This window comes from Strigops habroptila, chromosome 7 (assembly GCF_004027225.2).
Source record: "Strigops habroptila isolate Jane chromosome 7, bStrHab1.2.pri, whole genome shotgun sequence".
NCBI classification, from domain to species: domain Eukaryota; kingdom Metazoa; phylum Chordata; class Aves; order Psittaciformes; family Psittacidae; genus Strigops; species Strigops habroptila.
In genome coordinates this window covers 44,564,579-44,586,470 of record NC_044283.2, presented here as the reverse complement: position 1 = coordinate 44,586,470, position 21,892 = coordinate 44,564,579, and the positions used below count along the sequence as shown (strand labels likewise).

At 38.5% G+C, this 21,892-nt stretch overlaps 2 protein-coding genes across 3 annotated transcripts; one reads left to right on the top strand and one right to left on the bottom strand.

Annotated features, from left to right (window-relative positions):
* The first annotated feature begins 109 nt into the window (after window positions 1-109).
* TDO2 (tryptophan 2,3-dioxygenase) lies at window positions 110-12,229 on the top strand. Its single transcript, XM_030491889.1, has 12 exons — window positions 110-197; window positions 571-676; window positions 2,167-2,257; window positions 3,083-3,153; window positions 4,878-5,005; window positions 5,950-6,136; window positions 7,374-7,481; window positions 8,419-8,530; window positions 8,645-8,702; window positions 9,214-9,293; window positions 10,019-10,109; window positions 11,244-12,229. Exons 1-12 carry the CDS (start codon window positions 163-165, stop codon window positions 11,395-11,397), a joined length of 1,221 nt encoding a protein of 406 aa, XP_030347749.1. The 5' UTR covers window positions 110-162; the 3' UTR covers window positions 11,398-12,229.
* A 223-nt stretch (window positions 12,230-12,452) lies between these two features.
* CTSO (cathepsin O) lies at window positions 12,453-21,280 on the bottom strand. Of its 2 annotated transcripts, XR_003992207.1 has the most exons (9): window positions 20,910-21,280; window positions 19,996-20,101; window positions 19,864-19,913; window positions 18,877-19,010; window positions 17,868-18,035; window positions 17,480-17,601; window positions 16,184-16,347; window positions 15,630-15,722; window positions 12,453-13,855 (listed from the first exon to the last, which is right to left on the bottom strand). XR_003992207.1 is itself a non-coding variant. In XM_030491892.1 (8 exons), exons 1-8 carry the CDS (start codon window positions 21,108-21,110, stop codon window positions 13,821-13,823), a joined length of 1,023 nt encoding a protein of 340 aa, XP_030347752.1. In that variant the 5' UTR covers window positions 21,111-21,280; the 3' UTR covers window positions 12,453-13,820. The 2 variants fall into 2 exon arrangements, 1 of the variants encoding a protein (XP_030347752.1); XM_030491892.1 differs by lacking the exon at window positions 19,864-19,913.
* Between the last annotated feature and the right edge of the window lie 612 nt (window positions 21,281-21,892).

The window sequence follows — 21,892 nt, the reverse complement described above, 5'->3', positions numbered from 1 at the left end:
AATTACTGAATAGTGGGGATGGGCTGAGGGCTGAGGAGGAGAGTTTGGGGGTTGGCTTAGGCAGTGAGATAAGGTTACATATGAGGCAGCTGCAGCGGATTTGGGAACACTAACGGAGTATATTCCCTGGTGCGCAGCTCAGCAAGTTTGGATCCTGGAATCATGAGCGGGTGCCCCTTCGCAGGGAACAGTTACCTGTGAGTCCCTCGTCCCTGTGTTTTGCTTCATAACATCAGTTCAAATGATACAATGTTGACGTAAAATATGAAAACTCAGAGAGGAATTAATGACTGTCAACAAATAGACAGCTGTAGCTATCGCTAAAGGAAAAGAGATTGCACAAGGTTGTCTGAGCACTTGTTATTTGATGAAGTAGATGTAATGCTGCCAGCTGTTACTGTGACAAGAGGTATTTCAGGTGTACTGTTTTTTGCAAAAGCTTGCTTTAGTGGTTCAGTTTTTCAAAACAAAGCATCATTTGAATTGCGGATGCATCTGTTAGTAAAAAGGCAGGTATATTCATAGTTCTTTAATTAAATAGCTTATATATTTACTTAATTTTCTTCTTAGATTTAATTTTAACAAGCTATCTTTGGAAGATGAAAAAGATGACAAATCACAAGAAGGAATAAATAAAGCCAGCAAAGGTGGACTAGTCTATGGAGAATACCTACAAGTAAGTTTAAGGATTTCATGCTTACTGTCCTGGTCACTTTTAAGACTTGAGCCAGGATGTGTGACTGATGCTTCTCTCAGCAGCCAGCCAGACACTATGACAGGTCTCCAGGTGCCCTTCATCTGCCTGTCTCCATGTGCAGTCACGGGCACAGGTGCCTTTCTCAACTGGGATGGGGCCAGTGGACCAGGGAAGGCTTCTCAAACTGCAGGAAAGATGGATACTTTTTTGGGGGAGGTATAGGGAGTGGTGTAGGGAATTGCTTACATTGGTAAACCTAAACTGTGAAGTAGTGCACCACAGAAGTCTTTCTTTGGTCTGACAATCACCAGTTGACAATTTCTCCATGTCAGCAGGCTGTGTGCTACTTCCCCGAACTATTGCATGAAAGCCCAGAACATTTGGCTGGGAAAATATTTTTCAGAAATCAGTGGGGTGGGATGATGACACACACAAAACCCGAAAAGACCAACCAATGCCAAAAAACCCAAAACCCAACGAAACAGACAACCAAACAAAAAAATACAACAACTAGAAGTAATTAAGAAATAAGTAAAAATAAAATGCCATAAGAGCATCTGGACTTTTTTTTTTTGGGTGACAGCATGAACTGAAGTGAGTGCAATTACTCTGTGCTTGTGAACAGAAGATTGATTTGTTGACATACGATATGGATTCTTGCAGATTTCTTTTAAAACAACCATGATTAGATTGTAAATTTGACTTGAAAAAAAATTAGTAATGCCAGAAATTAAACCCCTAGTACAGCCTCAAATCAGAGCTCTCGTGCAGATTATTGCATGATTACACAGAATTTTATATAGAAACTCTGGTTTCATGGAACATGTCAGCATAGATAGTAAGGTTTGGAAAACAAGCTGGATATTTTGTTTTATATTTTTCATAATTAAAAGTATCCTTAAAATGATTTTCCAAACTTTATTACTTGATGTATCTAAATGTTCCATTTTACACAAGATTTTTTTCATAAATTAAAAAGTAAAAGTGCCACCTGAGACCATGTAGTCTAACTTCTCATACCTCATAGCAGCCTTCCAATATCTGAAGGGGGCCTACAAGGATGCTGGAGAGGGACTCTTCATTAGGAATTGTAGTGATAGGACAAGAGGTAATGGGTTCAAACTTAGCAGAAGTTTAGGTTAGATATAAGGAAGAAGTTCTTTACAGTGAGGGTGGTGAGGCACTGGAATGGGTTGCCTAAAGAAGTGGTGAATGCTCCATTCCTGGCAGTGTTCAAGGCCAGGTTGGACAGAGTCTTGGGTGACATCATCTGGTGTGAGGTGTCCCTGCCCATGGCAGGGGGGTTGGAACTAGATGATCTTAAGGTCCTTTCCAACCCTAACTATTCTATGATTCTATGAGTCTGATATATATTTAATATCCTTAAATATTAGCTCTACATAGTAGGACTACCATTGCTAATAGCAGCATTGAGAGCTTTGTAGAACAGTCTTATCTTTATTTTTAAGCTGAACAAAATATTGAATGCTCAAGAACTTCAGAGTGAGAAGAAAGGAAAGAAAATCCATGATGAGCATCTTTTCATTGTAACTCATCAAGGTAAGTGGCTGAAAGGAGTTCAGCGGTGGCTGACCAGCATTTTTGCCATGGGGAGTTATTCAGTGCTGAAACATGGAGTACATAGTTTGTTTTCATTTTAAACACAATCAATACAATTGTTCTGCATTTATATTTGTATATGTCTCTATATAATTTGTAAGGCTGTAATCAACTCTATGCTTGTGAAGCCAAAAGCATAACCTTTGGATTTGGTAAAACATGATTTGGATGGTTCTGTTTCTAGAGAAATTAAGGTGGTGAAATTCATTCCTTGTCTGAGTTAATAGGCTTCTATGCAACTTATTGTAGGCAAATTTTGTGTGTTGGCTTGTGCCTTCTCTGAAACTTCAATCCAGTTGTAACCACCTACAGTCTGCCTAGAAGCCAGCACACTGGTTAGATGCTCCCTAACTGCTAATATCCATATGTTTTGCAGGCCCTGGCCTAATGCTGTTTTCCTGTTATTGACAGAAAACATGCAGATGACATAAAGATTGTAGGCAGCTCTGGAGTTAGCTTTCATTGCAGTATCAGATCTAGATTTTCTCCTTCCTCCTTTCATAAAGAACATTCTGTACATCAAATATCTGATGTGTAAAAGATGCTTTAGAAATTCTGTCAACAATTTCAACACTACATTATTTCCTGTAATAGCTTAGGTAAAGGACAGCATACTGTAACAGATAATACATTTGTGTATCAGCATCTTTTTGTAGACCAGCAGTGTAAATGTAGGCTATTAATTTCAAATCAAAATGTAAGATGCTATGAAGAAAAAACAAAATAATGTTGAAGTTAATGTTAATAATGCCTTTCTTGTTGTAGCTTATGAACTTTGGTTTAAGCAGATTCTGTGGGAAATGGACTCTGTGCGGGTCATCTTTCAAAACGGCCTTGTAAGTTAAAAGCAAATATTAATTTTGGGAAAATGCAGCCCTCTCTTTCTCTTGCCACCTGCCTTCCAGTCTGATAGATTTGGGTTTACTAAAGCAACATGTGCTCTTTTTAAAAAACAGCATCAAAAACACCCCAATGAAATTTGGCAGAGTGGCTCTTAGATCCTGATAGTACAGATATTTGATCAGCAAAACATTATTTCCTCCTGAAGTTTGCCTTTTGCATAGATCACTCTCCAAGACCAATTTCATTGGCAAAAAAGCTCTTATATTCTCTTACTAGTACTGGAGAGCTGCAGAAACTTAACTTTGGAATATTCTACTGCAGAAACGGCATGCTCAGAGGCAAAACTGAAAACCAGATGGTTCCCAGGTATTTTTATGCTGAAAAGTCACTTCTGCCTTTGTTCAATTTTTTGATGTCTATGCACTATATCCTTCCATCCAATATCTGTTATACAAAAGGAAAACTCTTTTCTGTAGCTGTATATTTTAGTTCTATCAGAAAAGCAATAATAAAAATTACAGCATACAATTGTATGAGAATTTCTGAAAATTACAAATATAACAGGAATATTTTGAACATTTCTAAACAATGTTACATGCATACACACACCTCATAATAATAGATAACAAAGGAAAACTCCTGCCTGATACTGCATCCACAGAAAAAGGCTGACTGAATGTAATTTGATAAATACCTTAAACAACATCACAAGCATGTGTATATGAAGAAAATTTGAAACTAGACATGGCTGAAAGAAGGAGCATTTTTACCATAATGTCCAATGAAAATGTTCTCTATTGTCTTCCACATTCATAATTTTGTTGGCTTTTTAGTTGAATGTTATATCAAATTATAACTGATAAAAACCAGTTCTTAAGCAGCATAATTTTTCATTATTTATTTGTTTTAAAAGAAAAACTTTGTTTGTAATGAGAATTCAAAATGTCAATGCTAAGGTTAAGTACGCAGCCAGGCAATTAAGGAAATGGTTTTCATCTTTCATTTTTGTAGCTTGATATTTTCTAGTTGCATGCCCAGGGCATATGGATAAGTTTAATCCCATTGAAACTAATAGGAATTTTAGCAGACTGCCCTTCAGGCAAAGTGTTCAACCTAACCAGAAGAGAGCTCCTGTGTTTTCCATTTAATATTTTATGTTTCCCAACAGATACAGTGTTCTCTGTTTTCCTCTGCTTGCTAATGCATGTCTCTAATGAATATCTTTTTAGATGTGCTCTCCTGATGTACCCCTGAGATTATTCTGCTTCTCAACTTTTAAGTACTTTCCACATCTGCCTTACAACTTGTCCTTCACAATAACAGAAATGATTGTAGAAGTGATTATAATAGAATAATTATATCATGTATCATTAAAATTGGATTTTAATAATTGGAAATGATCATGATATAAATTTATTGTGGTGACTTCTATCTTAGCCAAAAATGTAGAAAAGAAAAAAACCCCGCTATATGTTTGGCATAGTTGTAACGTATCATCAATCTGAGAAAACCAGATTTCAATCTTTGAAAATTATAGTTTCAGTTTTCAGTTAAAACCAGGGCTCTCTATTCAAGATGAGATTCTGCTGCTATGGATTTCACATAGAAAGGATTTGGGAACAGTAGAGATGTACAACAGTGAAAAGACCCGAAATAAATAGGTAGGATATAAAGAGAACATCATTCTTTCTGATTATGACCTTTATGTTTTCTACAGGTAAGAGATGAGAGGAACATGTTGAAGGTTATTACTCGAATGAACAGAATTTCAATGATTCTGAAATTACTTGTGGAACAGTTCTCAGTTCTGGAAACTATGACTGCATTGGACTTCTTTGAGTTCAGGTAAATACTTAGTATTCCTCCACAGTAATCCATGAACTGATAATTCCCATCCTTAGAGCTCATGGCAAATTTTTAATGCTCCCTAGCTAAAAAGCACACAAAACTACAATTTTGCTTTTCTTGGAAGTGTAAGACAGCTGTATCATCCAGCATTACACTGCAGCAGGGGGAATCCATTGGCTAATTGTTTTGATGCATTCTTGCTTCTGCTTTTCAACCACATACTGTCATTTGATAAGCAAACACAAGATCAAATCAATGATCTGTTTCTGCCAAATCTTGTACTTGCAATTCAAAGTACGTTACAATCTACCAGTGTGGGATTTCAGATTACTTTTATTAATTGTTATTTCAGCATGGTGACACAATTTAACTCTGAAAGAATCCTGTTAATGAATCCCTCAAACAAAACCCACTAAATCTTCTTCTGAACGTTAGTCTGTTGTGTACATAGCAATTATTCTGTGTAACAAGCCTATTTAAAATGCATTCATTGGTACTTTCATGATGTGAAAATTTTTGTAGTAGCCATTTGTGGTGAAGCTACTTATTCTGTCTGGAAAGGAAATTATGTTCACTAACGTTTTCTCCTGTACAACACACACGCAAAGCAGCCATTTTAAAACACAGTACAAACTGTGTTTGTTTATGTGTGTTTGTGTGTTTATGTGTGTTTTAGACACACATAAGTGTGTCTATATATTTGTGTATGCATAAACAATATATAGCTAGAAAAGTAGAATATGTTATACATGCATTGTAGTTGCATTAAAATAGGTTAGTTTTCTCTTAATTGAAATAATATAAAAAATTCTCAGATATCTATTTGATATTCTTCAAATGTGAAATGCGGTTTGTTTTTTGTTTTGTTGAGAACCAGAAAATGCCATCATTTTAAAATAATATCCTGTCTTTTTGTATCTTCTTTTCTTTTTTTCCCCAAGATACTACCTAAGCCCAGCCTCAGGTTTTCAGAGCCTGCAGTTTCGCTTGCTAGAGAACAAAACTGGTGTTCCCCAAAGTCTGAGAGTCCCCTATAACAGAAGGCATTATCGTGATAATTTCAAGGGACAGGATTATGAACTACTGCTTCAATCAGAGCAAGAACCAACGCTACTGCAACTTGTGGAGGTAACAATGTCTGCCTTAGACCTTCTTTCATTTTGCCCCACCTCCCAAGAATGTCCTTTATTGATGTCAGTGACAAATTCTTCTTTCTTGAGAGAAGCAACCATGCTGGCAATTTCCCAGTCAGTTTTTTGGATTCTTACCAAATTTTGTATGAAAGAGAATTAGTCATTAATAAACCAACTGATTTTTCACGGCATTTGTCTTGTCTGAAAAGTCTGACTGTTAAACTAGTAAATTGCATTGTGGAAGTGTGAGCTAAGAATATAAATGTACTGTTTCATTCACACCATAAACCCTTTTTAGAAGAAAACTTTAAAAATATCTCCACTATTAGGGATGGCTTTAGAGAGGTTAGAACTAGAAAAGGAAAAATAAAAACTCAGAATAGAAATGATAAAAGACATTTAACAAATGTTTCATTATCACTTGCCTTAATGACTTTGTCTCAGAGCTATGAATGACTCTCAGTAATTTCTGTAACTCCTTGTCATTTTCATATACAAACTTACATAACTTTATAAAGAACAATGCAGTATAAACATCAATAAAGGTATCCAATCTTATTAGCGCTATCCATTTGACTAATGGCACCTAATGCATAATATATAAGAAATTTCTCTAGCTTTCTTTTCATTTGTCAAGACTTCATGTTCTTCTGTCTTTGAGATGAAGAGTGATCTCTAAAGGGAGTTTGACCTTAAAGGTTCCTAATTTTTCCCCTCTGAATTTCATTCCCATTATTAAAAGAAAATCAAAGAGAAAGTTTTATTAACTGCCAAGTAAATTTCTGATTTGTATCATCATATATTATGGTGGAAGTTAATGACAGACTGCTTGATCAATATTCAGCTTGTCTGACATGGTAAAAATTGGTTGTATAGATGGTTCTACACATTTCTTCTGAGATTTATTTTTACAATTAACCTATATATGGGGAATAAAGTTGTTATCTTGTATCTACAAGGGAGTTGTTTTTAAAGATAGTGAGACAGCTTTTGTCTTCCAAGACTGGTCACTTTACCTGGAACCCATTGGTGTGTTTGCATGGCACCATTATGCAGGTATAAATCATCTACGGGGATACACTTACTGAAGCAATAAGCACCTCAGTGGGATATTAAACCAGAATAACTGTAGCAGTATGATTTATGCTGCTGCAACTTGTGATTGTAAGGTAATGCACTTGCACTATTAATGTTTGAGCACATTATTATTATTGTTGTTGTTATTATTAAAGGCATGGCTGGAAAGAACTCCGGGACTTGATGCCGAAGGATTTGATTTCTGGGGACAATTTGAAGTGAATGTTTTAAAAGGTCTAGAAGAGGAATTTGCCTTATTGCAGGTATGTAGTATACTCTTGATATAGCTGTAAGCAAAGACAGCTGGCAAAATGACATCCTGACATAAATTTGACTTTGTGCTCATTTTCTTCACTTAATCTGCAATAAGTGGAAAAAACTGCATTTTTTTTTTTTCCAGGAAATCTGAATAAGTTTGTAGTTTGACATCTAAGATGGTTTAAAGATTGTGACACATGTATGATTTTGATTGCAAAAGGAAAAGGATAGCATCAATGGAAGGGTGGAAATTGATTTTACTGAAACTACATCTTCACCTTTAGTTAGTACTTGTATCTACAGTTCAGGGTAAACACGAAGTTTAAGGCCCTGAGCTGTGACTACGGAGTGTCACTATAAACAGCCCATTTCTATTTAACAATGTGGCAATTTGCTGCTATAGGATTGTTTGAATTACACTAGCAAATTAGCACAAGAAAACCCCCAAAATATTGTAAGACTTGTAGCTTTAAGTACATTTTTAATGAGGAGAAAAAGCATAACATAAGAATTAATGCATTTCCTGAGAATATGTTTACAATTTTCTAACTTATCTAACTTTTCTGTTCACAATTTTCTAACTTATCTAATCTTTTTTATTTACAATTTTCTTACTCATAGCTGTTCAAGGTTGTCTTCCTTTTTGCCTTGAAGATTAAGTGTTTTTAAGGCCTCTAGATGCAAATAAAAGTGATAAGCTGCCAGTTTGAACATTCATTCATCTGAATTGTGTTGACAGATATTTAATTGTACATTTTGTGGTGTTTCTTAAAGGACAGTGACTCAACGACTCATCTATTTTGTTTAAAAATACAGTTCTTACATTTCAGATGTGAACTTACGGAGTATTTCTGATGAAAATAGAAGTTACATTATGGGTCATTCAAGCGCTTAATTTTCCCTACTGAATTCTAAAACCAGTTTTTGTTTTAAATATCTAAGGCTAAACCAGAATCAGAAGAAAAAGATGATGAATTATCTGAATTCCAAAAACAGAAAGATGTATTACTTTCATTATTTGATGAAAAACGCCATGAGCACCTGCTTAGTAAAGGTAGATTGCGTTAATATGCACTTTTAACTTTTTATACATGATCTACATAAATGCATAATAGTATTAAATTTGCAGGAGAATCAGTAACAGACTAAGGACACTCGTATTTTGCAGGAGAAAGACGACTGTCTTATAAAGCACTGAAGGGTGCCCTAATGATCTACTTCTACAGGTAAAGTTAGAAGATGTATTGTTAATGCTTACTGGCAGGAGGGGAGGTGAAGGTTAAGGACAGCAGCACAGATTTATTTAGGTTGGAAAAGGCTTTGGAAAGTAAGCTTGTACAACCCTCCACAAAATCCACCTTGAGGGTCAGGTCGGGCTGCTCAGGGCTGAGTCCAGTTGAATTTTTAATATCTTTTCAAGCATGTAGGTTGGCCTCTTTGGGCAGCTGGTTCATGTCTGTCCAGCTGCTGCTCCTCAGAGTGTAACTGGCAAATGCCTTGTTCAGACCATTCTACAAAGTGTCCTAGCAAGAGTTAGAGTAATTTTCCAAGTATGAAGGAAAAGGCACAGATTCAGACTTTTGTGGCAGAAGCATTTCTTAGCATATCTACTGACATTTCAATACCAATTTAGGAAAAATATGTATGTTAAGCCATTATTATGCAATGGTGAAGTGCTACTTTGAAAAATACCACATATCATAAGAGGTCCCACTGTCTTCTCTTTCATTTTCCAAGGGAGGAGCCTCGTTTTCAGGTTCCTTTTCAGCTTCTTACTTCCCTTATGGATATCGATGTGCTCATGACCAAATGGCGATGTAAGTTAAGTTCCACTGTCTGACTGTGACGCTCCCTCTTTTAGATGCAAGTAAATTGCTCTGTTTTACCCTCTTTTAGACAAGTTATGCCCAGAGTTTTAGAACTGAGCTGAGTTCATCCTTTAGGAATGACTTTTTTTTTTTTATACTTCATATAAGAGGAAAGATGAACAGCTTCTTCTGTGATCATTAAATACATAGGTATAGCTGTCACTTCTATGACATGCTATAAGTGAACCATTTTATTTGTGACAGGTATATATTTTCTAACGTCTCCCAAAATGTGACCATGTCGTTTCATCATAGAATCATAGAATGGTTTGGGTTGGAAGGGACCTTAAAGGTCATCTAGTTCCAATCTCCTTATCACGATCAGGGGCACCTTTCACTAGACCAGGTGCTCAAAGCTCTGTCCAAACTCATGAAGACCTCATATACAAACAGTCTTTCTGCTTCTCTATCTAGACATCCAGAAATTAATTCTGTATTAACAGAGCATAATAATGTATAATAATTAGTGTATTCTTTCTATATTAACAATAATTTTTTATAAGTTGACTGAAGAGTGGCAGAATTAACTCCTGCATTGCTGAATACCTAGTAGTGTTATATCTATGTAAAGATCTCTGTATGATCTTTAATATTTCAGTGATGCACCTTGATGTGACCCTTTGGTTGCATCTTAACACTGAACATACACCCTGTCTTTCTTTTCTGTTACTTAGATAACCATGTCTGCATGGTGCACAGAATGATTGGCAGCAAGGCTGGCACTGGTGGCTCATCAGGCTACCTCTATTTGCGCTCAACAGTGAGGTAAGAATAACGTGTTTCCCCCATCACTTGCAATCTAATGCCGGGAGACAGATTCCAGGCAGCTCACTGGAGGACGAAGAGTTGTTGTTTCTCTTCTGGGACTCTACCATTTCCTCCTGGTGATTGTAACACTGTTTTTCAGGTTGACATACACAAATTCCAAGCCTTTTGGGACAAAAAGAACTCCTTTTGCTAACCTATGCAAAGTGCCACATATAATTCTCAGTCAAGTGAGCTAGGCATTACTGTAACAGCAGCAATAATTAACTCTGCTTATTTTAGTTCGTGTCCAATTGTTGATGCCTAACTTCCTTTCTTAGCATGACCTCTAATCGTACAACGTAGGGTACTTCAAATTAGGACTGAATATATTCTTAAGGCTGATAGTAATTAACACTCCCAACCTGTGCAGGCAACAATCAGAAGTATCATTCTTTTTGCGGGATGAAGCAGAAAAGGAGCTTAGAAGGGATGGTTGGGGCCTGAGCACAGAACTCTCTGAATGGGCTTCTTTTTTTTTCCACACAAAATTGGAGGATTCACATAATTAGACCATTCAGGCCTTTTAACTGCAACTATGACCTGATAGTCCTGAACAACATTATGTCAAAAAGCACAAGCATCTTTGGAACATCTTCTTCCAAGAGCACCTTCTTTGAGATTTGATTTCAAAGAGAAACCGTATGTAGGCAGTGACTGCCATGTCTGGCTGTGGATTACAATTCCCACCACAACCATCGTAACAGAGGGTGGAATGGAAATCAGACGGTTACGTTGAATTTGAGGATTAAAGGTTCACTTTTCTTTTTCAGTAAGCCACCTCACTCTTCCTTGCTTTCAGGTTAACCTTCTTCCTAGGTAAATTCTACTTTGTATCTACTCTGAGAGTGGAGGTCTGGAGATTATAGCCTACACACTGCATTTTCAGGAGAAAGATGTGACTATAGCAACTATATTTCCTTTTTAAGTCTCATCTGATATGCCCTGTAAACAGGGTTGTATTTCTACTCTGGAATACTCAGGAGGAGTAGTGTAAAAATCTTGTTAAAGAGGTGGCATGATTCCTGAAGATTTTGAAATTGCGACCTTCCACGCCAATACCACAGTATTAATTGTTCTGATTGTCTTTTTCAGTGACAGATACAAGGTGTTTGTGGATTTGTTCAATCTTTCAACATTTCTAGTGCCAAGACACTGGATACCAAAGATGAACCCAAACATTCATAAATTCCTTTACACTGCAGAATACTGTGACAGCTCCTATTTTAGCAGCGACGACTCCGACTAGCCTACCTCTCTGGACTGGTTGCTGTAAAGAACTTCAGGACTTTCACCTCCAGTGCTGCTGTCACTCAAATGTAACAGCTACTCTCACGGAGTGTGAGTGTGTAAATACGTATTTGTGTATGACAGCTATGTGAATAGTATGATTGGCTTGTGGAAGAAACTTAATTTTGATAGAAAAAGTAACCCTTACTGATTCACCTATATTAAGACTAAAACGATACCCCAATCCAACTCAATGACCAACTTAATTCTTTCATTGGCTTCTTAAAACCTACAGCTAGAGGTTTTTAAAACCTACAGCAAATTATACAGAATTACTATGATCATGCCTTATTTGTACATATTTTTGTATTTGTTTGTTTGCCTAATAGCTGTTATTAATATACTTCTAGTAAATTAATGATTAGTCTCATCACGTTCAGAGGAGTATTAGTTTCTGAGCTCTTGTGCAATTTCAAAAGGAATTTTGTGTTAAGAGTTTCAAAAGCTAGATTGAAAAAAATAATTCCCGAATCCATAGAAACCCAAGCGTCTTGAAGTTTTACATACATCAAGAATCATGTTGCTGTCTGTTACAAGTGAATGTAGAAACACTTACTGTTAAGAGTAGCAGATGATACACTTACTTTGCACTTCAAATAAAGCAGTATTAAAGCTCACCTTTTGTTAATGCTTCTTCTAACGCAAGAGTAAAGTTCAAACAACAGTATGATAGCCATTTAAAGTGGTTTTTATTCAAAATATAATTGAAGTAAGAATAAAACTGATACATAACAAAATCAAGGCAAATTGGCAATAGAATATTGATAAAGCTGTGTAGTCTTCTTGTTGGATGGAGGCTCCTCATTTTAATCGCTTCCCTTGGAAATAAACATACACTGTAGGCCTAACTTCTGCTGAGTTGCTCTGTGCCTTAGGTACTTATACACGTCACAAACACTAGTGTAATAATCTGTGTCTGATACTACTATAACAACATTACTTTTATCAATGCCAATTGGAAACTTTGGCTATTGTTTTCCAGTTATGGAAGTAAGTAAGTGTGCCATTTGTTGCTTGTAAACTGTTAAAATAGTAACACTTAGAAGTAGATGACTAAAATGGCAATACTTACAACAGAAAATAAAGAATGCTCATTGTGTTTGTCATAAGAAGCTTATAAATACACTGATCTAGTAACATGGTACAGTAATTGAGTGCAAAAACTACAGAATTGCTTCAGTATTTTTCACCGTAGTGCTTCATAAAATATACAGGTTCCAGAAAGATTCAGAGCATTTTAGTTACATGTTTGGTTGTGAAATCTAGTTAGGACCAGCAAAGCTGGCACCCCTTTCTGATTTCCAGCAAGTCCCACCTATGAATTCAATTAATGAATGGAGGGAAATTTAACACCCACTCTATTTGGAGTACCCTGTAATTACTGACTTTCTAAAGGTGTATTAACAAACCCCACTCTCAGAATTTTTTCTACAAGAAGCAAGTTTTTTAATTTGTACTTTGCAACTGGCTTTGCTGTAAGTCATAATGCAGAGAAGAAAAAAGGCATGGAATTGACACAGCTCTTGAAGCACAGAAAGGCTGATTTGCAAACACATACAACCTCCCAGGACACAGGATATTAAACTGCTACAACTGCCTCTTTTTGTCTAAATACACTTACTTCTTACTTTTCTATCCATCTAACAAATGAATGCAGGAGACTGTGATACTCTAGGCACTTTCCAAAACACATTCCCTGCTCTGAACAGCTTTGAAGTTTTACCCAATAAAGGTCTGAAGACCAAAGATGAAGGACTACAGCACTTCAGAGAACCGGGTGCTCAGGCAACAAGTTTGAGTGTCTTTTACCCTCCTGTATTCTTCTAACTTCAGAGAAAGAGTAAGATTTCACAAAAAGGAGGAAGACAAAATGTATGTGTCTGTCAGAGGTGCTACAAAAACCAAGTATCAAAGAATATCAAACAGAATATTTTCTTCCAACTTCTTCCCTGCCCAATAAAAGCAGACCCGATCATGGCAGTTCTCATATGCAAAGCATTTCAATTATACCCTGTCATAATATTGACTATTTGATTCAAATTTCTCATCATTCATCATCACTTCTTTCCCTGTAAGATTTTTTATGGAGTAGTATTCAACACCTGGATAGAGATCACACTCACAGTTTCAGTCCATCATTGTAACTTCTCTTTGTATACTCTGCAGTTGACTCTAAGTCTTCTTATTCCATGAGAGATCTGACACACGACACACATTGCAAATAAAAACATTTTTAAAAACTCCAGCCAACCCATTCCTGTATTGCTTAAAAGCAGGAGTTGCCCTTACAGCAATTTCTTATTTTAGGAAATGTTGTTTTGAAATAAATCTTCATGTACAGTGTGTGTCCAAATGATAGTTGGGGTCTTTGGCCAGTAAGTGTCAAACAAATACCGCAGAAACTGTATCTGCTATACCTACAAATGAAACAAAAATATTATTTTTTAATAAATACTGGAAGTGGGGACTTGCCAGAAAGAAGTTACCAGTATTCATATTAATATAATGTCCTCTCTCCTCTGCGCCAGGACAGCAGGTGAACTGCTGAGGGGCAGGAGAAGGCAGGAAATCAGCTGCAACCTTTTTATTTCTTCCTTGCCTGACACTGTTTATAGTTGGTATCTACTTTCCTTCTTCCTCTGCTTTCACATTCAAAACTTTAGATCCCTTCTAAGGATTCAGCATTGGTCCAATCTGGGTGCTGAAAAGCAACCTAAACCTCGATGTCCTCTTCCCTTTTAATCATATATATTAGCAATGTATAGACAATATGAAGCTATGCAGCTTTGAAAGCTCGCCAAGAGAACAGAGACCACAAATTCCATTACAAGACACATTTTTGAACATTCAACACATACAAACACAGAACAAACCAGGCTTTTATTTATGCCCAGTTCTTTTTGTATTGCTGTACTCCTTCCAGCACTAAAAGCAAAGTCTGACTATAGTCTGTAAAGGTAGCAAAGGTTAATGGCTTTTATATGCTCAAAAGTTGTGTCAGAGCACCTCTAAATCAGAAGACAACATCTGTGGGGGGAAGACAGCAACTACTGGCCTTTGCTGGACTGTTCTTGCGTGGGACACTACAGAAAACATGAAAGATCCTGCTTTTTGAGAGAACAGAATTTGAAAACACCACATCTGTTCTTCCTGACCAGCTCTACAATCGACTTGCTTTAATTACCACTACTTCTAAATTTATTTTTCCGAAGAGTTTGTTTATGCAACAAGAACAAAAGTTTCAGCAACATGGAAAAGCTATGATGTCCTGATCTTTACTGGGTGCAGGCAAACTGAAGATCATCTGTTCCTATTTGCGGATGATTTGCATCCTCTAACACCTTTTACAATGACTGACAGCTACTGTGAAACATGCATGGAAGTGAAAGCCAACAGAAGACCTCCAGTGTTCATTTAACAGAAAAAAAAAAAAATATCAATTTACACACAACACTTACTGTCTCATAGTTCAATCCTAGAAATTTGGTTCAGCAGTCTTTGCTAGTAAACAGGAGCTCCACCTGCCTTACCTCCATACTCAGCGACTCAGAAGAAACGGGGTATTTAAAGTGACAAAACCCCCTCAAGCACCAAGAAATACCACTTGCAAACAGTAAGAGCTGGGAGATGGAACTAGCACTGAGAGTATGTACCTCTTATCTTAACAAGAAAAGCCACAAGCAAGGTACACAACTCCCAGGCACTGGCAGATACACTTTTCATACTTGTTTGCTAAACTGAGCCCAGAGACAATTCCATGCACCAGACAAGGGCAGCAGCTGGTTTACCGATACTGAGTGTAGTGATGGCATTAACCTAGAACCATGACACATGACTGTACACTTTGCCTTGTAATGTATACATTTATACATCATGTAGTGTATACATTGTATACATTATGTAGTGTATACGTTGTAATGTATACATTACCTCTACATGGTAAGGTACAATAGGACTTTATTTGTTATGCCTTTACCCTTGTATGGTGTTTTTCAATCATTCAGCTATATGGCTTGGTTGAACTAGCAACGGCTTCATTTCTTTTTCCATCTGGATTCATCTAACCTTTTCTGAAATGTAGCAATGACTTGCACTTCCTCTCTGAGGATCCCATTATATTGCTTTACTTACATGGAAAAAACATATCCCAGCAGGTGGCCTTTACCACTAATTACTTTTTGTCAGACTTACCACAGACATTCCCGCCTATCTTAACACGAACGTAGCCGTCTATTCCCCATGTGGGCCCCCAAGAGTTCTGTACAATCCAGTAAGGGGTACTACCTGGAAGAGACATTTTCATAAACAAGAGACAACATGAGATTTGGGAAGCATAAAAAACTTCTAACATTCTACAGAGTTAATTACCATTTTAATATCTCATTATTTCTGATGGTTTGATGATACAGTATAGTGAAACCTAATGCTGTTCACATGCAGGACAGAGCTAACATGCCAGTGTTGAACAGACTGGTTATATCCTCTGCTGGCGTAAATACACATACAGCTGTTTTCTTGACTTTACAAGGACATGAAATCCCACAGAACTAATGGAGCACAGACACAAACTTTCTCTCCTGGGATCAGGCTGTATTTCCAGAACTGGCGTGACACCAAGCCAAACAGCTCCCAACAGAACTCCCAGTTCTGGATTTTAATCACTTACCCTGCAGGAGGCAAGTTGCAAGTAGGAGAAAAAAAACCACAAAACCTACTTGCTTGAAGTTCAGTTGATGGCAACACACCTGTTCCGTCAAAACCAGTGATAAGAACAGCATGATTTGCTCTTCCACTGGAGCAGTGATATCGTATGATTCCACCAAGGTAATCCTGCCAGCTAACTGCATCTACTGTTACTGCCAAAGGGCCCCAGTTCACAAGCATCCTCATCATTTCTTCTTCTTGACCGCTGTGAAAGGAGTGATAATGCCAAGTTACTTATGTTAGCACACTAAAGCAATCTGAGAGGTGGTAATCTACTCGTTAAGTACGATTTAGAAGTCAAATAATTAAACTGCTTCCTGCGAGTTCTACACACTGCATAACATAAATCAATAATTATGTATTTCATATAATAGAATACAATAATACAAATATAGGGCACACAGACCATGGGAAAGGTGCAGATCCAAGGACATAATGCTATTAAATAGCAGCAGATTCCTGGGTCAAGTTGGTGGGGTCTACGTAACTTTCATGTATCACTCAATTAAAACCAGCTCTGGACAAAACATTAGTCTATGTTACTATTTTCCATTAGTTTTTCAAACATACAGAAGTACCTCTTCTGCCATACATAATAACAGACTAAAATCTGTATCTCAAACACATCAGAACACAGGACATTACCACTATCAGAAATGCTCAAACAGTTTTACTTATGTCATGTACTGGAACAGGAAATCTTTATCACTGCATGATATGTGTGATAACTAAATGTGGCAAATACAGACTGGCAAAGCTATAATTAATTTCAGAAAGTTATACCTGGCAGTAATTCAATTCCTTGTCAAAACTGCATTTCTTGTCTTTAAGTTCAGTATGCAGCTGTATTGTCCTGATAAAGATTAGATTTACACGGTTTGTAAAGTCACGGACTGGAGGAGGTTGCGGGTGGGTGTGCAAATGGATGAATATTGAAGAAAATGAATATTTCCACATTTTTTTTTCAACAAATTCCAACTACTATTGGTAGGATTTACTATGTCTGATACTTAAGCAGTGCAACACTCACTTATATATTAAAAATTGAAACTAACTCAATGTTCCAGTTTAAACATAGCCAATTTAAAAGACCTAATTTCAAGACACAGACTTTAGCTTTCTAATTTGAGCAGGCCTAGTGATGGCAGGGCTCATCGCACAAGCCTTAACTCTCAAAAATGTTATGTATTAATTCTTATCCAGTACACAGCTACAGAACTGATGCAATCGACCTCATAACCTTTGGCTGGTCAATGCACTATTGGCTCTCACTTACTCCACAGTTACTGAACGCAGAAGGGAAAGTACAGCAAATAAGAAGAATCAATAGTAGCTACCTGAAGTCATATGCAGCAAATCCTGCTATTGAAACTCCAAAATCTGAGTGACCAAAATAATGGCACAGTCCTGTCTGAGCTTTAAAAGTGTATTCTGAATCTCTCACAAGTTTTACTTTTGTCTGCAAGAAGAAAAATGAATATATAGGCCATAAAATTCCAATATAGTTTCAGTTCTGCTTGAACAAACTCTTGGCTCCAGACTAAATAAATATGCATGAATATATACACACGTGTATGTATATGCATATATACATACACATGCACGCACACATTAAAAAAAATCAGATGAGCTGTATGCTCCACCCTCCCCATCAGTTTTTCCCACTAAAAAGAATATTAACATGGATACGAAGGAAAGGTTTGAGATTTATGAGGAGTTTCAAACCTGGTTCAGCCAGCTCAAAGCACTAACAGTGGATCCCCCGCTGCAGCCGTAATTATTGTATGAACAGTCAATAACCTGCTGTACGCTGAGTTCTTCCAGGTTATTTCCTTTAATTGCATAGGCAGACTCTATACCACCCACCACGCTGAAAGCCCAGCAACCTCCACACTGGTACAAACAGAAGGGAAACAGGAAAGAAAAAGTTAGTGTTTTTTAAAAGGAAGCACTCAACGAGACAGTCTACAACTTTCTACAGTCTGAAGAATTTTACAGAAATATATTACAGTTTAAGAAACAAACTGAAATTAAACAGAACAGAAAAATTCCTTAGACAGTAACAGAAGCTAGACTACAGTTCTAGGCTCTTTAAACTGTGGCATTTAAAATAGAAAGCAGAATTTATTCCTAGGCAAGGTCCAGGTTACACCATGTGGTGCACAGAAAGAAAAGACAATGGGAATGTAACAGCTTGTTTGTTTCTTACCAGTGACCATAACCACACTGGGATAAACTGTAATCATGTGGGATCTGGTTATCTTCCTATCACCCCCTGAGATGTTCAATGGTAAAGATATGGGTATTGACTAGTTGATGGCATTCATTCATGAGAGAAAACAACAGCAGAGGATCTATCCCCATGCAGGTGATACGGAGGAATGAGGTCAGGTACTGAACTTACCTCAGTCTCTTCAGAAAAAATACAAAATACACATGTTGCAAAATATTTGCAGATTTAGTTAAACAGAATAAAAATGTTTTACAGTTTATAATTGCACAATTTAAAAAATGCACAACTTTTACACCTCACTCTTTTAAATCTAATCCCTCTTTGCATAAAATGCTACATGATTTTGTATATGTTCAACCAGCCATACTTGTGTCAGCACTCCAAGGAGTCTTGAGGCAGTGTCAGTCCCTTCCAAAGCCTTCACTGTGCTCTATCACATACCTGCTGGAGCTGTCTCTGAGCTGTGTTTGAGAACCAAGAAAAGAAAACACCAGGACTTACTGTTTGCTGATTTCTCACTTCTGCAATGACTTTCTTGTCCCTCCAGTCAAACTTCTTTGGCAAAGGCTTTTCCTTTCCCTTTGGCACTTTAACATATCTGGGAAGTTTGTGAGGTATGCTTCTTAAGTAAATAGCTAAACACAGAATACAAACATCTATAAATCTACTAACAAAAAAACCAAACCACAAACAACTGTTTTACTAGAAGCCATAGAAGTAACTTTGACCTGTAGGTACAATTGTGAGATTACATCTCATTTCAAATCCACAGAAAATTCATGGATTTTAAAATACTCATTTAACTGCAGAATGAATGTAAATATTCCTTCAGTTCTCAAAAGAACAGAAATATTCCATGTAGGGAATGTGGGCAGAATGCGGAAGGTGATCAATAACCATTCCATAAACCAAGTTTTGTTTGAAAATTTTCACAACACTTTACTTACTGGGAAATAATACTTTATTTTAGTCAGGTAGAAGGTGAAAAATAAGAGGAGAATAATGTAAAGGTTCTGAAACACATGTAGCTTGCTAGTTTTTCACTTTAAAAAAAAGTTCCTTAATTACTAAAGATTTAAAAAGGTGTGAAATCTCCTGCTGAATAGAACACATAACAGCTGACATGAACAGCAAGAAGGGAGGATTAGGATATGTATCAGACATTTTCTTAGCAATCAATAAATAAGTAAATAATCAAATGTGTCATTGCTCCTGAAAGTCATAGCTATCATTGTACAGCCATGGACCTCCAAGCACTGTTTGGATTGTAGTCAATTTTGTTTTGGGGTAGGGAATAGGAATTTGAGAACCTTGTGTATGTTCCAATTTTAAAACTGTTGCAATCAAAGAAGGCTTTAAGGCCCAGTGAGAAGAGACAGAAAAGAAGGGACAGTCTATAGACTAAATCATATTCAGGCTCTGGGCAATTCAACCTTGCAATACTAGCGAAACATGAAGACAATCACTGTGTCCTTCAGAAGTACTTACAGTTTGGTACCAGACATTGTAAACTAGCTGACTATCAGCACTGGAAGAATCTGTAAATGTGAAAGACACAAGGTTCTGGGAAAGAATAAGAAAAATAACAGAAAAGGCATTAGCAGCAGCCAGGAAATGTACCTTTGAACTCTTCGGGAAACAGGTGAGAAAACTGATTTATTCCATAGAAAGCGGTCGTATTATCTTTTGATGATGCATTCAGTAAGCTAATTCTTTTAGCGCTTTCCTGAAGGGGGGGGGAGAAATAAAAATGTATTGTGGCCATTATGGAGATAGCAGTAGCGACACAACCATAAGAGCAGGGAAAAAACCGGTTAGCAACAACAAACATGAACTCAGATAACAAGACAGCTCTTCACCTCAGGCTCACCTCAGATTGATTGTGGATTCCCAGCAACCCAATGTGAAAGCCATTAGACTAATTTCAACTCCGAGAGATACCAGAAAAGCATTTTTAAGTGCACAGAGGGTAAAAAATTGATACGAGACAGACAAAACAGGCAAGCTGAGAACAAACTGTGTCAAACCCATCTGATGCCCTTCTCTGATAGCACAACAAACTTTGTGGTTCAGAGATATGTAAACATGTCTTCAGATAAGAGTCAGCCCTGTCTTACTTTATGTCCTTATAAAGCAAAGGCACAGTATAATGGCCTAAAGACAACGAAAACCCTAAACTTTAAGTTATCAGGAATCCCAGATCTCCGAAAAACATATTTTTGACCTACGAAGGCAAGACAATCGGACAACCCCGCCACCTCCTCGGTGCGCGGCTGACACCTGGCGCCAGAGACGGGGAAGGGGAGAAAAGCGGCGGAATCCCAACGCCTGTAGTTTGGGGGGAAGCCGAGGCAAAGAGAAAGTAGGCGGGAGCGGGTGTCGGTACCCTGGGCTGAGCGCTCCGCCCTGCCACCTTCCTCTACCTCCCGCTCTCCGGTTAAAGGGGCACCTTGACACCCCTACTCGTCCGGCGGAGCCCGCAGCCAGCGGGCCCGCCGCGGATCGCCAGTGTAAGTGCGGGCAGAGACACCTACCCGGAGGGCCGCCGCCGCCACTTCTTCCTCCCGGCCGCCTCTGTCCCACGGCGGGCGGCCCTGAGCACCGCCGCCCTGCTGCCCCGGCCAGGTGCCCGCAGGCACCAGGAGGGCGGCGCTGCCTGCCCGAAGCAGGCAGCAGACAAGCGCCAGCGCCCGCACCCCCATCGACCGGCCGGGGCGAGCGACGGGTCGCACCATGCCACGCCGGGCAGCGGGGCCCGCTCCGTGCCTGGCCCCCGTCTCTGGGCCCTCCCCCGGCCGCTATGTCATGGCGGGGTGGGGCTTGGGGTCGCACCTCCATCCCACAGAGCTTATGGGCCGGGCTGTTTCGGGGGGGTGGAAATGAGCTGAAACTTTTTTTTCCGGACGCGGAGACAACCTCCCTTCCTTCGTACTCCGGGCCTGGGGGCAGGCACCTCGCTGGGCTGCGGCTGCCGCGAGGCGGGCCGAGGCGGGCCATGCAGTGGTCACCGCCCTCAAGGGCTGGGCGCACGGCCGCCGAGGTACCCGGGTGTCCTTTTCACCGTGACAGGTTTGCTGTGTTGTGGGGTGGTGGGCAGCGCCTGGAAAAAGCCTGTGTTTCAGGCGGTGCTTTCCATGTGAGAGATGCGAGGCGCACAGGGCTGCAAACTAGGAGAGGAGAGGTGCTGAGCGGTAACTACTAGGGTAAAACTGAATGCCAGACCTTTGCTGAAAGGAAAGGTAGTTGGTACCTGCAAACTGGGCTGCCAGTAGGAAAGCAAAGGTGTAGTTGCTCCTTTGGGGTAGCAGAGGTGCAGCTTGTAGGCTTTAGCAAGGGAAGGCATTGGTGGGGAGAGAACTACCCTGTGCCGCACAGCTTGTGTCCCCAGCTTCTGGTGTCCAGTTAGGTTATGCCAGAAGAAAATACTTGAGAGAAACCTGTATGCATGCTGGTGGTGGCTCACAGGTTTCCTTAGAAACTAGTCAAGTACTGGTACTCCATTAAGCAGGTTAGTGTT